Here is a 14756-nt window from a genome sequence, read left to right as displayed (position 1 = left end):
GCACGAGAGGGAGAGAGAGAGAGAGAGAGAGAGAGAGAGAGCGCACAAGCATGGGGAAGGGGCAGATGGAGAGGGAGAAGCAGGCTCCTTGCTGAGCAGGGAGCCTGATGTGGGGCTCAATTCCATGACCCTGAGATCCTGACCTAAGCTGAAGGCAAACACTTAACTGACTGAGCCACCCAGGTGCCCCCTTCCTAAATATTCTCAAAGATAATGTCTCATCTGAAATGTGATACTGTTTCAGCTAAACAGATACACCAAATAGAAAGAATGGAAGGACTAGGGAATATATTATTGAACACTTGAGTTTGATGTTTGAATGCCAATTTGATGTAGTTGTCAGAAAAATACACCCTATAAATTCGAGGACATGATCAATTACCTATGTGTATGTATGTATGTGTGTGTGTGTGTGTGTAGGTATGTGATTACATGGTGTGTATAAATACATTCAGATGATGTTCTTAGTAAGCCTATGCCATATCTTGAGTTCTTCCTATGTGCTAATTTTACTATGAGTTCTGAGCAGGACAGCTTGGAGTTGATTAGAAGATCCAAACTAGTACCCTGAATTTTATAGCTATCCATGTAGTTTCTCACTTTGCCTTTCAGTCTGTATTTTCCAATAATCCCCTTATATAACACACCTTCTGATTTCTTTCCTCCCTTATTAATACATATTTCTTTCAAAGTGTGTCTACAATCCCATCTATCATAACCCATGAGATTTTAGTTTGCCCTGAATTCTGACAGCACAATTTTCTGTACCTCTTTAGCGGAACACTAATATTCTTCATATTGATCATTACCTTATTTTGTGTATTTTCTCTTTTTAAGATCTAATTATCATTTAGGTGTTGTATTTATTTTTTTATTTTTATTTTTTTTAAAGATTTTTAAATTTGTTTATTCAGAGAGAGAGAGGGGCAGAGACACAGGCAGAGAGAGAAGCAGGCTCCGTGCAGGGAGCCCGATGTGGGACTCAATCCTGGGACTCCAGGATCACACCCTGGGCTGCAGGCGGCACTAAACCGCTGAACCCCCCGGGCTGCCCCTAGGTGTTGTATTTAGATTCCAGTATCTAACTGCATGGCGCCTTCCATGGCTTTGTTATTTTTGTAGGTTCAAAATAAATAATTAATTTTAAAATACAAGGAGGAACTTGTTATAAGTCAGCATCCACATTCCTAGCAAAGCCTAGGTATGGTAACTAGTAGTATTAGTAGTACTAGTAACCAGTATCCGTGTAGGCATTGTATTATGTGCTGAGCTGAGCTGTACCAGTGAACAAAATGTCCTCTTAAAATTTACATTCTGATTAAAGGAAATATGAAATATATAACAAATGTGAAACTTAATAAATTATGTTAGATGATGTTTGCATTTGCTTAAAGGTATCTGAATAGAAATCTCAAGCCATAAAAAATTAAAAGGTAGTTTCCTATCTCAGAAAGCTAGATTATAAGGAAAAGGAAACAAAAGACTGTAATTTATTTATTTATTAAACGATTTGATTTATTAAATAAATAAATATGAAATTTAATATTTATAAATATTTAAAGTATAATATATAAATATAATAATTTATATTTATAAATTTAATATTTATTTATTTAATAAATAAAGACACGGAGAGAGAGGCAGAGACACCGGCAGAGGTAGAAGCAGGCTCCCAGCGGGGAGCCCGATGCAGAACTTGATCCCAGGACCCTGGGATCACGCCCTGAACTGAAGGCAGACACTCAACCACTGAGACACCCAGGTGCCCCAAAAAGCTGTAATTTAAAGTGATTTTTCCCAATTGTATTAAACACGATTCACAGTGTGTTAAAGAGTATTAAAGAGTGAATGATTTTTAAAGCTTGATATTTCTGAGATTGTAACATTTATTATTTTAATAAAAGAGAAAGAGGGGAGTGTTAAAGAAATCGGAAGTTAATTGGTAAATATTGCATATTCTTTTATAGCAACATTAATTTTTTTAAACTCACCTAATTTCATTGGAGGAACATAGACTTTTTAAAAATGTTCTGTGTTGGGGGATCCCTGGGTGGGTCAGCGGTTTGGTGCCTGCCTTCAGCCCAGGGCGTGACCCCGGAGACCCAGAATTGAGTCCCACGTCAGGCGCCCTGCATGTAGCTTGCTTCTCCCTCTGCCTGGGTCTCTGCCTCTCTCTCTCTCTCTGTCTCTCATGAATAAATAAAATTTTAAAAAATAATTGTTCTTTGTTATTGGTAATATTTATTCATTCTAATGTCAATTCAGATGTAGTGTCACTATTGTTTACTTTAGATAAAGGATTCTTCACATTTCTGAATATCTGTTTCTGTTGGCCAGCTTCTCTGATGATGTAACTTATGATAAATAAAAAGAAAGACTTTATTATACTTGGGAATCATTGCAAAATTTCTTAAGGCAAGGGAACTTTGATCTTTGAAAATGACCATGAAAGAACATTGTATCATTCTTTTGTGTTAATACATCTTTCAGAAACAAGAGATTCTCAGTTGCTAGGGAACAAGTAGTTCAAAAGCCCACAAAAGACTTAATAAAGAAGAAAAAAATAGAGCCAAGCCATCCCACATTGCAAAATTCAAGTAAAAGTAAGTGAAATTGATTTTGTGAGTCTGTAAAGCAGTTGAGGTGACAAAGCATCTCTTTTCCTGCCCGCATTAGTATTGAAGATATTAGAGTTTACCCCTGTTAGCCAATAAAGACAGTGAAATGAGAATGATGGTGGGAATTATGTCAGATTTTCTTTTAATCCCTCTTATTATTATGAGGTAGAATCATATTCATTCATCCAATTCATATATATTTTTGGACAATGTATGCACATCTATTTTGATATTTTTAGCTTTTCTCTGTAGAATTTCTTCTCAGAATCCCACATTATTGTGAGCGTCATAATAGGAGTTCTAAGATAATTTCATTATTTTGTAAAGTCGAACGACAATTGCACATTTCTCACAATAGAGCTCATTTTTCCTATGAATGAAATGAATCTAATGAGTAATGAAATGAAGGTGCAAAGTAGTAATTAATAATGTTAATCACAACTTTCAAAGCATGAGGCCTTTCTTAGCATTTTTATTTTTTGGAAGAGTGAATCACTGGAGGAGGTTATTATAGAATTACTATCCAGAGGCTGATTATTATTGTTACCTCTCAGCTGGGAGCTCTTCACAAATAGGTCATTATTTTAATTTTCTATTGTTAGTGTAACAAATTACCAAAAATGTATTGGCTTAAAACACAAGTTTATTATTTTATAACCTTTAGATTATTTTATAACCTTTAGAAGTCCTTCCCTTGGTTCATGGCTCCTCTCCTCTGTCTTCAAAGCTAGCAACATTGGGAGGATTTCTTCTCAGGCTGCCATCTCTCTGGTTTCCTCTCACATAGTCATGTCTTCCCCCTTCCACTTTGAAGAACCCCTGTGATTACATTGGTGAGTCAAGAGGAAATCTTGTCTCAGAAAGATGACTGTGGGCATGGCAGGACTCTTGATTGCTGGTTCAGGACAAATTCCATGGGAGGGAAGTAAATGTCTAAGGACCAAGGGAAGGGGTTGGCAAAATTTACATTAAGTTTGTTACGCAGAAATTTCTGTTTCTCTTTAGGGAACTTAATTTATTCATGAGCTGCCATTCTCTCTCCCAGGGGGAAAACCATCTTAGTATTTCAAAGATTTTGTCCCAAATCCCTTCCAATAATCTCTAATGTTCTTGACTTTGCTCCTTGGCATCTGAGCACAAGGAGAAACATTGATGAGATGTGTAGTATATTTGCTCTTTTCTGTTCTCTTGGCATAGATATAGAATATGATTGCTACTAAGGACGTGGCCAATCTCTACAGCCTATGTAGGGCCCCTCAACTCTGGGTGGTTGGTACTATTATCCTTCCGCTGGAACCCTGCTCCCTCCACTGTCCATTTTTCAAGCTCTGCATTGGGAGTCCCTTGATTCTGCACTCACACAGCGTCGTAGCAGACAGATTAATTCTAAGCCACCATTCTTGTTCATCCCAATGGGCTTTTCTGTTTTTCCACATCTTGCTGAAGCCGAGGGAGACCCCAGCAGAGTGGTACTGTGGATCCACTTTGTATAAATGTGCCACATGAGCATTTTACCCTCCGCAGTTTTGGGCAGTGGTTTGCTCCTTTACCGTGTAAAATGGGACCCAAACTGCCTCCACTTTGATACTGCAAAGCCTGCATTTCAGTATTCTCACTGATATAATGGTTAATTAAATGTATTTTTTAGGTTTCTTAAAGTAAGTAAATAATATAATGTATGTGAAACACCTCAGACTGTTATGGAGCAGATGCCTAAGTGATCGCTAATAAAACCTTCCAGGTCATGCAAAACTTGGAAGCCTCCTGCTTTCAGTAAGCATCTCTGGGGTATCTTTGTTATTCCATGGCATCATAGTAAATATTATGATTTCTGAAACATTTCTTTAGGTCTGTTTGGTAAGCAATTATATCAATCAGTGGTGTTACTTTTTAAATATTACACTTGAGGGTATTCTTAAATGTATCATTCTGAAGATTATCTTGGAATTATGGATTTGGGGCAAAGAGACATAGAAGTTTCCATCGGAAAAAGGAAGGAAAGCTATATTCTCTGTTGTCTATGAGTGTAATAGTGAATAATCATTAAAGCCAGTTAATTAAGATTATAAGAAAGCAAGAATGGACAGCTGACACATATTCTTGGCTGTCCAAACTTGTGGCAAGGATGGAAATGAGAGGATTTGAACTACAGAAAAATTAAAACATATTAGTATATCAGTCAGGAGGAAAAACATCCTATCTAGATTCTCTTTCTATGCTACATTCTTTCTAGTAGAAGAAATGGAAGCTGGTGTCACACAGCATAAGAAGAATTGACACATGATTTGAATAAAGCTCTGGTATCAAGAACTCATGGTATTTACACTGTGTTCTTGTTTTATTTATTTATTTTTCTGGAAAGAGAGTGGTTAAAATGGTCAGACAATTATTTTTTAGGAAAAAATACTAGGAAGAGAAAAAAGAAAATATACTTAAAGTTCTACTTCTATTTAAAAAACATTTTAACATGTTAAGTATTTTAGAAATGGGGTTTATTTTAATGACAGGAAAAATTATAAATGTATGTACTTTGGAAAAATATATAATCTTAAAAATACACTTGAACCCTTCTCCTCTGAAAACTTTTACTAAACATATATCATGAGAGTTTTTGATAGCTTTCACAGTACCTCTTGCAACAACAAAGAATGTTACATTCTTTAAAACCTGAAGCAAGAGCTTTTTTTTTTTTTTTGATGGGGCAATAATATGGTTTTAATTCATTTTTATTACCAAGAAAACATTTCAAATGTGGTTTTATTCAGCACGATATTTATATTGGGGCTGTGGATGTAAGCTTCCTTGACCTCACTTATTTAAAATTTATTTGTGAGTTAGATACTATTTTTTTAAATTTCCTAAGCATTTAAAAATTAGAGTCAATTTGAGAGAATATTCTATCTATAGTTGAGAGGATCTCTAAATACTTGAATTGTTCCTGATTCATAATCCATAAAGAACTTCTAATGCATCTGGCCTACATAGGTAGTGCCTTAGTAAGTGACATTATGTTTAGTACATAATGCAAAGCACACATTGTGTATTTGGAACTGATCTCTACGAACTCTGAGTGCTGGTGTGATCTCTATACCACGGGAAGAAGGTCAGACTTCATACAGAAATAAACACAATATTAATGGCACAAAGCATAACTGCCTTTTCCACCAATTAGTTTTATTGGTTTTACTGCAAAAAACTAAATGTCTTGGATCAATTACAGTGATATTGAGGCTTAGCTGTTCGTACCCCAAATCAGTTAATCTTTCTAGTTCATGTTCCTGGGTGTCATCTTTGGCTGAGAGAGAGCCTTGGGCTGGATGGAGTTGTTCATGGACAATCTGGTCTTTAAAATAGGACTCCGTAATCTGCCTCTTAGCAGAAAGTATAAGCAATTCAGTAATATGCAGGAATTCCAAATAAAACTGAATATGGGGATTTTATATGACTAGATTTCTGTGCCTTGAATGGTTGGGAGGATAAACCCACAGGGTCAAAATTCAAATGAGTATGAGAAAAACTTCATAATTTGAATAGGTCAAAAAATTTTTGGAGTGAAAGTTTGATTTAAATCCTTTAAAATGATTTTGAATCACACAATTAAAACTTCATGTGAAATTACTGTGTTCTGTTATAAATAAATGTTAGCATATGCATCTATGTATGCTTGAAACCAGTGTTCACCAGTAGCCTCCGTGGTCAGCTGAGACCTGGCTATAGAACCTGTTGGTAGTATTGCAGAAAGTTGGAGTTGTGCCAGAAAAAGCAGGGTTGAACTGGTTCCTGCATGTGCCTGGATTCACTTCTCCTAAGACGGTAAAAACCTGCCAGGCCCTGGCTTTCAAAGATGGTTTAGTCATGCATGTGCGGCCCATCTGGTGGATGCATAAGGGATTTCCTACTCGGCTCAGCCCTGTAGCCACAAGCATGGTCGCTGCCCCCCCCCCCTTTCTTTAATCTCTCCTCTCCTGCCAGGAGTGTACAGGCTTTGCAGAACAGGTGCGTCTCCTGCCACTCCAGGGAAATCCTTCGGTAGACACTGTTGGGAGGCAAAATTATAGTCTTCTTTTGCTGCCTAGCTTCCTTGCAGCATAGTTTCAGTGATTCAAATAAAACCTCAAAGATGCAGTTTGCTAATGAAAAATATTTATACTATTAGAGGCTGAAGCAAACTATCATCGACTTTTAACCCCTCTGTTTGTGTAATAAAGCTCCTGGTGTTACATGGATTGAACCGTAGCAGGGTCTTTATCCCTCCCCCTCCTCCTCCTTCTTAACCTTCCTCCCTCTCCTGCCTCTCCCCTTCTTCCTCTCTCTCTCTCTTCCTAAGATTTAGCAGGATACACTTTAATCCCTGGGTTGTAGGGTTGTAGCTAGGGCTAACCGTAGGAGGTCTCCTTCAATACAGTATTGCTTGCCCTTCCTCCCACCTTGGCTCACTGCGCACATCCTCCCAAGTCTGACCTGTAGTGCTTCTGTTCTACTGATCGTAGCATGGCCTCTCCTCTTCTTTCCTTTCCTTTCCTTTCCTTTCCTTTCCTTTCCTTTCCTTTCCTTTCCTTTCCTTTCCTTTCCTTTCCTTTCCTTTCCTTTCCTTTCCTTCCCTTCCCTTCCCTTCCCTTCCCTTCCCTTCCCTTCCCTTCCCTTCCCTTCCCTTCCCTTCCCTTCCCTTCCCTTCCCTTCCCTTCCCTTCCCTTCCCTTCCCTTCCCTTCCCTTCCCTTCCCTTCCTCTTTCCCTCCTTCTCTTCTTTTTCTTTCTTTCTTTCTTTCTTTCTTTCTTTCTTTCTTTCTTTCTTTCTTCTTTTCTTTCTTCTCTCTCTCTCTCTCTCTCTCTCTCTCGTTTTTAAATCCTGATGGCAGTTAATACCAGGTTTTGAATTTGGGGAGGTACAATTTCAAGTCCCAAAATTGTATACACAAATCATTATGGTACAAGATATTTTACAGCCTGTTCACATGACATTACTATTTTGCCTAGCTGGTGGTCTTACAGCAAATTCTTATTTATATACATGTTTTTGACACCTTCAAATTCCAGAAAGATCAAAGTGAAGAAGGGAAAGAGTGGGCCTTTCTAATCATTGTTTATGGTTTAAAATACATTCTACTGTGAACTTACGAACCACATCAGCAATTATTATACTAATTTTCTTTTTTCTTCATGCAGATTTATGAAAAGTATCAAGATTTGTATACTGTGGAACCAAATAATGCACGGCAGCTGGTGGAAATTGCAGCCAGGGATATCGAGAAACTTCTAAGCAACAGATCTAAAGCTCTGGTGGTGAGTTTTAATTGGATCTGCTCATTTTATTATTTTCATTACTTGTTTTTTTTTTCCACCTTTATTTTCCTTTGTGTGCTTTCTTTACTTCAGAAACTATGTCCATGTAATGTGTTTGTAAAAGGTAAGATATCATAGTTTCATTTGTGAACTCAAAATGATCAGATTACTAATTATTAGTTTATTTTTTATGTTAGATGGCTTTATAACATAGGAACAGCATATTTAATTGGTACATACATCTACTTATACGTGTATAAGTTATGATGCATAATAATGTTTAGATCTGTCATATAGCATAAAACCCACAAATATTGCCAGTACCCTTAAAGCTGCCTTTGCAGTATTCTCCTCTGCTTCACCTTCCTCCCTGCCAGAGGCAGCCAAGTTGCTTGATATTTGGTTACTCATTTCTTTTATTTTTAAAAATAGAAGTACCTCACATAAATGTGTTGCGAAACATCGTGGTGGTTAGTTTGCTTGTTTCTCAGCTTTATGAAAATCATGTTGTAATGTAGGTAGCCATCAGCGACTTGCTTTCTTCCTTGTTACGTTTGTATGATTTATCTGGGGGTTTGCACTTAGCTTTAATTTGCTCTTATTCACAGTTAAATATTATTTTATGAGGGTGTATAACAGTTGGCTCATTTATTCCCTCTTGGTAAATCATTATTTGAATTATCTCTAGATGAGCCCTACTATGAATACTGCTGCTGAATTTTCTTGAACATGACAATGGTACACATGTGCAGGGATACCTGTAGGGTGTTATGTACGTGGTAGTAGAATTAATAGGCTCACGAAGTCAGCTTTACAAAAGTATGAAAACTGTTTTCCAAAATGGTTGTATCAGTTTACACTTCCGCCAGCTGCATACGAGTTCCCGTTGATCCATATTCTGGCCAATAAATGGCCATGTCAGACTTCTCAATTATAGGCCATCAAATGGGTGTAAACTAGTATCTATTTCTATTAATGAGGCAGACATTTTATATTCTTTAGCCATTTTTGTTTCTTCAGTGAAATATCTGTTCATATCTTTTGGACATTTTAATTTTTTAAATTGATTTGTAGGTGGTGTATTCTTGATGGTAGCTCATTTAAGTTCTATATAATGCAAATAACTTTTTGTGACTTGCTTGTGACTTACCTTTTCATTGTCCTTATGGTGTATTTTGATAAAAGATGTTCTTAATTTAATGTAGTCAAAGTCACCTTTAAAAAATGTTTATTTAAAAAAACGTTAGTATTTCAGGGTGTGTGTTTTAAAAAATCCCCATCTTGAGATTGTAAATATTTATTTATTTATTTTTTAGGGAGTTTTATTTATTTATTCATGAGAGACACAGAGAAGCAGATTTATTTATTTATTTATGAGAGACACAGAGAAGCTCCCCTGCGGGGAGCCCGATGTGGGACTCGATCCTGGACTCCATCCCGGGACACTGGGGTCATGCCCTGAGCCGAAGGCAGGTGCTCAACCACTGAGCCACCCAGGCATCCCTGTTATATTTTTTTATTATAAAAAGTTCTGTGTCTTTAAGATTTATTTAATCTACCTGCAGCTAATGTCAGTATATAGTATTAAGTTGCACTTTAAATTAAATGTTTTCCTAACCAATTTTCCCAGGGCCATTATTTAGCTTCCATTACTGCAGTGGGCTCCAGTTATCAAGCTAGATATCTAGTAGGTCCAGTCCCTCACCATATTCTTCAGAAGGATCTTGAGTGTTTTTTTTTTAAAGGGTTTTTAAAAATTTATTTATTCACGAGGGACACAGAGAGAGAGGCAGAGACATGCAGAGGGAGAAGCAGGCTCCCTGTAGGGAGCCCGACGTGGGACTGGATCTCAGGACCCCAGGATCCCGCCCTGAGCTGAAGGCAGACGCTCAATCACTGAGCCACCCAGGTGTCCTGGATCTTGAGTATTCTTGAACTTTCACATGTAATCTAAATTTTAGATTCAGCATGTTATTACCCAGTAAAATCCTTACTGCGATTTTGATTGATTTACATTGACTCAGACCAAATTGGGAAGACTGATATCATTATGATATTTTGCTTTCACTTTATAAATATACTATCCTCACCATTGAGCAAATTTTTATTCCATTCAACAACATTTTAAAATTTCTTCGTGGAGTTCCTATACATCTTCTGTTAGATATAATGCTGGAGCTTACATTTAGCTTGTTAGTCTACAAATCACAGCATTGTTACAAGAATTTGTCCCAGGACAACTCTGAATTTCCTGTTTACTTATCACTCACAGTTCAGATTTTTAGCTTACTATATTATATGTATATCTTGGCACTCAGAAATTTTGCCTGCTTTTTTGACACTTATAAATCTTTATGTTTCCTAAAATATCCAGGATCTTGTTGTAATGTAACAGGAGAGTTCTTTGGAATATTTAAAATACCGTATTGCCAGAAGTTGAAACATTTAATTTTTAAGAAATATATAAATGAGTTATCCATGAGAAGAGAAGTTTTCATTACTGGAAGATTCAACACAGTCTTCCCTTCAGTTTTTAAGCATCATTTGTAGATATTAAGTGTGTTTTTAATTAAAGCTTATTTAATAAAAATAAGATACATATTTTCTACTTAAGTGGTTAATATTCACTCAATGACAACTGGAAAGGATTCCAATTATATTAATTTTTATCAGCTTACCTTTTTCCTCCGAAAGTAAGAAGTAGATAATCCGGACATCAAAGTCCCATGAAAAAAGACCATAGAATGAAATAGGATGTATCTTGCCTTAATTGGATTAGGATGGAGCCTATTGAGACCTACTTTTCTATCATTTGGAATTGAAGCTCTAGACACCTGGTGCATTATTTGAGTCCTGTGGGGGATCAGTGACTATCCTAATGCATGAATGACAGAGTACAGAAACCACAATGACTATTTAATTGTGGAATTAGATTATATGTCAGGGAGAAAGAGTCCTGTTTGTTTTCAAACTAAATTCTTTATTTAACTTTTTTGATTCTACAAAAACAGAAAACACATTATTTCAAAGGGAAATGTTTTGAAGCTAATTGAAAAACAGGTGCTACATTGTACTGTAAATGAATGCAAGATAGCATTATTAATTAAGCTCTATTTTTGTTGTAGGCTTATACTCAGGAAGACTTCTTGACTGAAAGAACTTAATTTATCTGAGCAGGTTACCAGTGTAATTCCACAAGTAAATATACTGGAAAAGTAATGAATATATAAATTTGAAGTAGATGATAAAATTTAATACCAGTTAGACCTTATGAGCATTTAGTAAGTAATAGTATCTAATTATTTCTCATAGTGAACTAAGCTCTTGATATCATTATTAGTGTCATTTTTTCAGTGAGAAAACTGAGTCTTTGAGAAATCCTCTAACTTGCTCAAAGAAATTTATCTGATAACTAATGTATGTCAGTGCTTCTTAAATTTTAATGAACATTAGTTCAGCTGTGGCTCTTGTTAAAATGTACTAGCTTATTCAGTAGACCTGGCCAGAGATACTACATTTCTAATAAGCTCCCAGGTGATATTGATACTTCCAGTACAAAAACTATGAATTAGCAAGAATGGAAGAGCATTCAGATTCAGGTGTCTGACTTCAAGCTCTGCATTCTTACTTACTACATAAATACATCTTTTGGCATGAAAAAAGTTTATAATCATAAAGGAAATGAAGGCTAAGGAGTATGCTATAAACTATTGTTCATTCAGATTACTTAAGAATTGGACATTCCAGTTGATAGAATATTCTGGAAGGTTATGAATTTTTTTAGGACTCCTATATCAATTAGCCATCTTCAAAAAATGACTAAATGGAAATAATAGAATATTGAAAATTTTTTTCTTTTTTATTTAAATGTGAGAAAATTTTAAACCTTTATTCTTCTTCAGTATCGAGATTGGAACCTAAGATGAACTAAATTCAGTTGGTTTTTTTACTCACATATGTACTGAAGAAATTGCCGGTTTATCGTTAATAATTCAGTGCATGCATATACACAGATTTTATGTTTTTGAACCTTAGATTTTAAATTCTGTTAAAGCCTGTTGATTTAAAATGGAATTGTAATTTGTTGTATTGCTTTTTGTTTATCTTGCATTTGCTTAAGTGTTTGACTCTAAACTACTCCTACCAAGATTTTCTTTTTTTTTTTTTTTTTTATTCACACTTATTTAATGCTGTGGTCTTTTTATCTGTTCCCTCAACCAGCGTTAGAGCTGAAAGAGAAATCAATCATTTTTAGTTACTTTTGCCCTAAAACTATCTCTTTTATAGCAGAACAGACTTTTGCTTAAAAAGTGATTGCTTAAAAAAACAGTTAAATGATTGTTTTTTTTTTGGTTTTGTTTTGTCTTTACAACTATATAAAAACATGTTTCTGATGGTTGATGTTCATTAGGCTCTTACATATAGCCTGTGAAGTAGGAACACTAACCATCTACTTATTCTTGTTTCATAAATGAGGAAATTCAGACAGATCAGTGTCCTTGCTCAAGACTTGTTTAGATGAAATGAAGTAGTGATGCAATTCAATTTGAGGGTATCAGTCTACAGTCTTTATTTTTTGTTTTCCTTCCAAGCCCAAGCAGGTAATTTCAAACACTTTATTTCCAAAATTATTTCTAAATGACTATTTTTCTGGCACTTGTTACATCTTTGTCACAGAAAATGGCTTAATGGGATGATTATTAACATTAATCAACATTAACATTAATTGCTAATATTATTGAATTATTCTTAAACAGTCTCAAATCAAAGAATGTTTACAAGCAACAACTCTCTCCACAAAAACACCCCAAAATCACAGTAAACATTTAACATAGTTATTATCCACATTTATTTTAGCCTGAACTAGGCTGGAAAAACCTGCAACTATGCACGCATAACTCATGGGAGAAGGCTCTTCAGCACAATGTTCCAACTTCTAGTGGTGCCTTCTGAAGGATGGAGGTGAATAAAATCAGTGGTCTCATGCATGGTTCACTAACCTGCCTGGCTAAAGAAATTTGCTGAGTAAATGAAGGTTTCCAGATATTTTGCTAAAAGAAAATAGGATCAAGGTTATAATAACTGAATTTCTGTGGTGACACTTTTGCAATTATGGTATATCCTGTCTCCCTCTGGAGTCCGGGTAACTTTAATTAAAACTATTTCAGTTTATTACAAAGCTTTAAATACTGTAATATGCCCAACCCTTTTTTCCATTCTTGATATTGAGCTAATGATTAGAAAATGAAAAGAAGAAAATGACAAATGTTTTCAATGATTCTTAAAGTAGGGTCTTTTTTCTGGAGGATTAGATTACTGTTGTTTAATCAAACCGGTTGTGTTTTCTTTTTCTTTCTTTCTTTTTTTTAATGTTTCTTTAGCTCCTAAACCCATGGTTCTGACTCTTTCATGTTTGTCAGAAATGCCTCTAGAGTTGGCTAAAAATTCAGGTTCCCAGCCTTTATCTCTAGATATTTTAACTTGGAAACATAGGAAGAAATCTCAGAAAATTTAGGTCCAAAGAGGTGGTAAAGAGATACAGGAGGAAATGTGAAATTCTTCAGAGACTCAAAGAAGAGTAAAAAATGTATTTGGCTACTAAGAGTCAGTGTTTTACTTCTGTGAAAACAGATTTATTAGAATGTGTTGGAACAGAGTAAAGACTACAGTGTTAAAAAGTGATTGGGACATAAGAAATTTGTGTCTTCATGAAATTTGGTAGGACAGTGAAACAGAAACATGGATTCTTATTAAATACTTTGTTTCTCTTTTCTGTTTGTTTTTGAGAATGGAGGGTATATAAGCATATTTATAGACTGAAAGGGAGGAATCTGTAACATTTGGGGGAAAAAAAAACCCAAAACCCAAAAAAACAAACAACCTGAATGTTGAAGATTGACTCCAGTAAAAACAGGTACAGAGAAGATCAGAGTCATGCCATTTGTCTTTGAAAAGATAGTGGTATTTTTCACTTGAGACAAAAGGGATATTAAAAATGAATAAAGACTTTGCAGATAGAGAAAATCTGAAAGTCCCACTGAATTACTGCTTCTCTCTTGATAAAGTAGACGTTAATATTTTATGTGAAGAATGAAGGGGCTGTGGGAACTTCAGGACCATACTAAAGTTTTGGGGGATGAGAGTAAGAAAAAGTGGAGAGTTTGCTGTGGGTAAGTGAAGTGGCTGATAAATAAAACCTAGGGCCTTCCTAACACTGAGAAAAAACAGAAGGCACAAAATACCTTCATATTCTAAAAATGAGGTCTTGGGCTGCATATGAATTTGAAAGAGCTCTCTGAAATTCTCTGTGTGTGTGTGTGTGTGTGTGTGTGTGTGTTTTGACCATTAGTTCAAAATTTGTCTTGTAGTTATAAATTTATCCAGATTGACAAGAACGAGAGAAATTACTTTGGAAAGAGTATGAAATGTTGTGCTATTTCTGTGTTCCCAGAAGACGAGTATGCTTACTCTTCTTTTGTTAGTATAAATGTCTTTGAGAGGATTACTCAGATTGTTTTTATATATATAACGCTTTGACTCTGCGAGTGGTAAAGGGACCAGGTAGTCTGCATGTGTTTTGCAAAGCTGAGATTACTTTTATTTATTTGGTTTTGATACATGCCTCTAGATGCTAAACATGCAGTGCTGAGGCTAGACATGCTGTCCTGGTGGCTGAGCAATGAAAGGTGGCTTCACTCGGTACAAGCTTACACACAGAAGAGGTAGGCCTTGTAGGACAGCCTACAGCTACCTACAGAGCTGGTCTGCAACTCCAGGAAGTAGGGCTTCTTGCCAAGGCCAAAGCCAGTTTAGCAGAAAGAGGTAGATGGGAATTAAGGGGTAGAGCAGTAAATGGC

The 14756-nt window shown here is 35.7% G+C and overlaps 1 protein-coding gene across 7 annotated transcripts in view; it reads left to right on the top strand.

Moving 5' to 3' along the window:
• CACNA2D1 (calcium voltage-gated channel auxiliary subunit alpha2delta 1) overlaps positions 1 to 14756 on the top strand; it is a 476566-nt gene that overhangs the window by 94120 nt on the left and 367690 nt on the right. For all 7 annotated transcript variants that reach the window (XM_055300850.1, XM_055300848.1, XM_055300849.1 and 4 more), the window contains exon 3: positions 7783 to 7899. In XM_055300850.1, the coding sequence (XP_055156825.1) occupies positions 7783 to 7899 (117 nt within the window). The remainder of the gene's footprint in view (positions 1 to 7782; positions 7900 to 14756) is intronic.

The sequence above is a fragment of the Nyctereutes procyonoides genome, unplaced genomic scaffold (genome assembly GCF_905146905.1).
Source record: "Nyctereutes procyonoides isolate TBG_1078 unplaced genomic scaffold, NYPRO_anot_genome, whole genome shotgun sequence".
NCBI lineage: Eukaryota > Metazoa > Chordata > Mammalia > Carnivora > Canidae > Nyctereutes > Nyctereutes procyonoides.
This window is presented reverse-complemented; position numbering and strand designations above follow the sequence as displayed.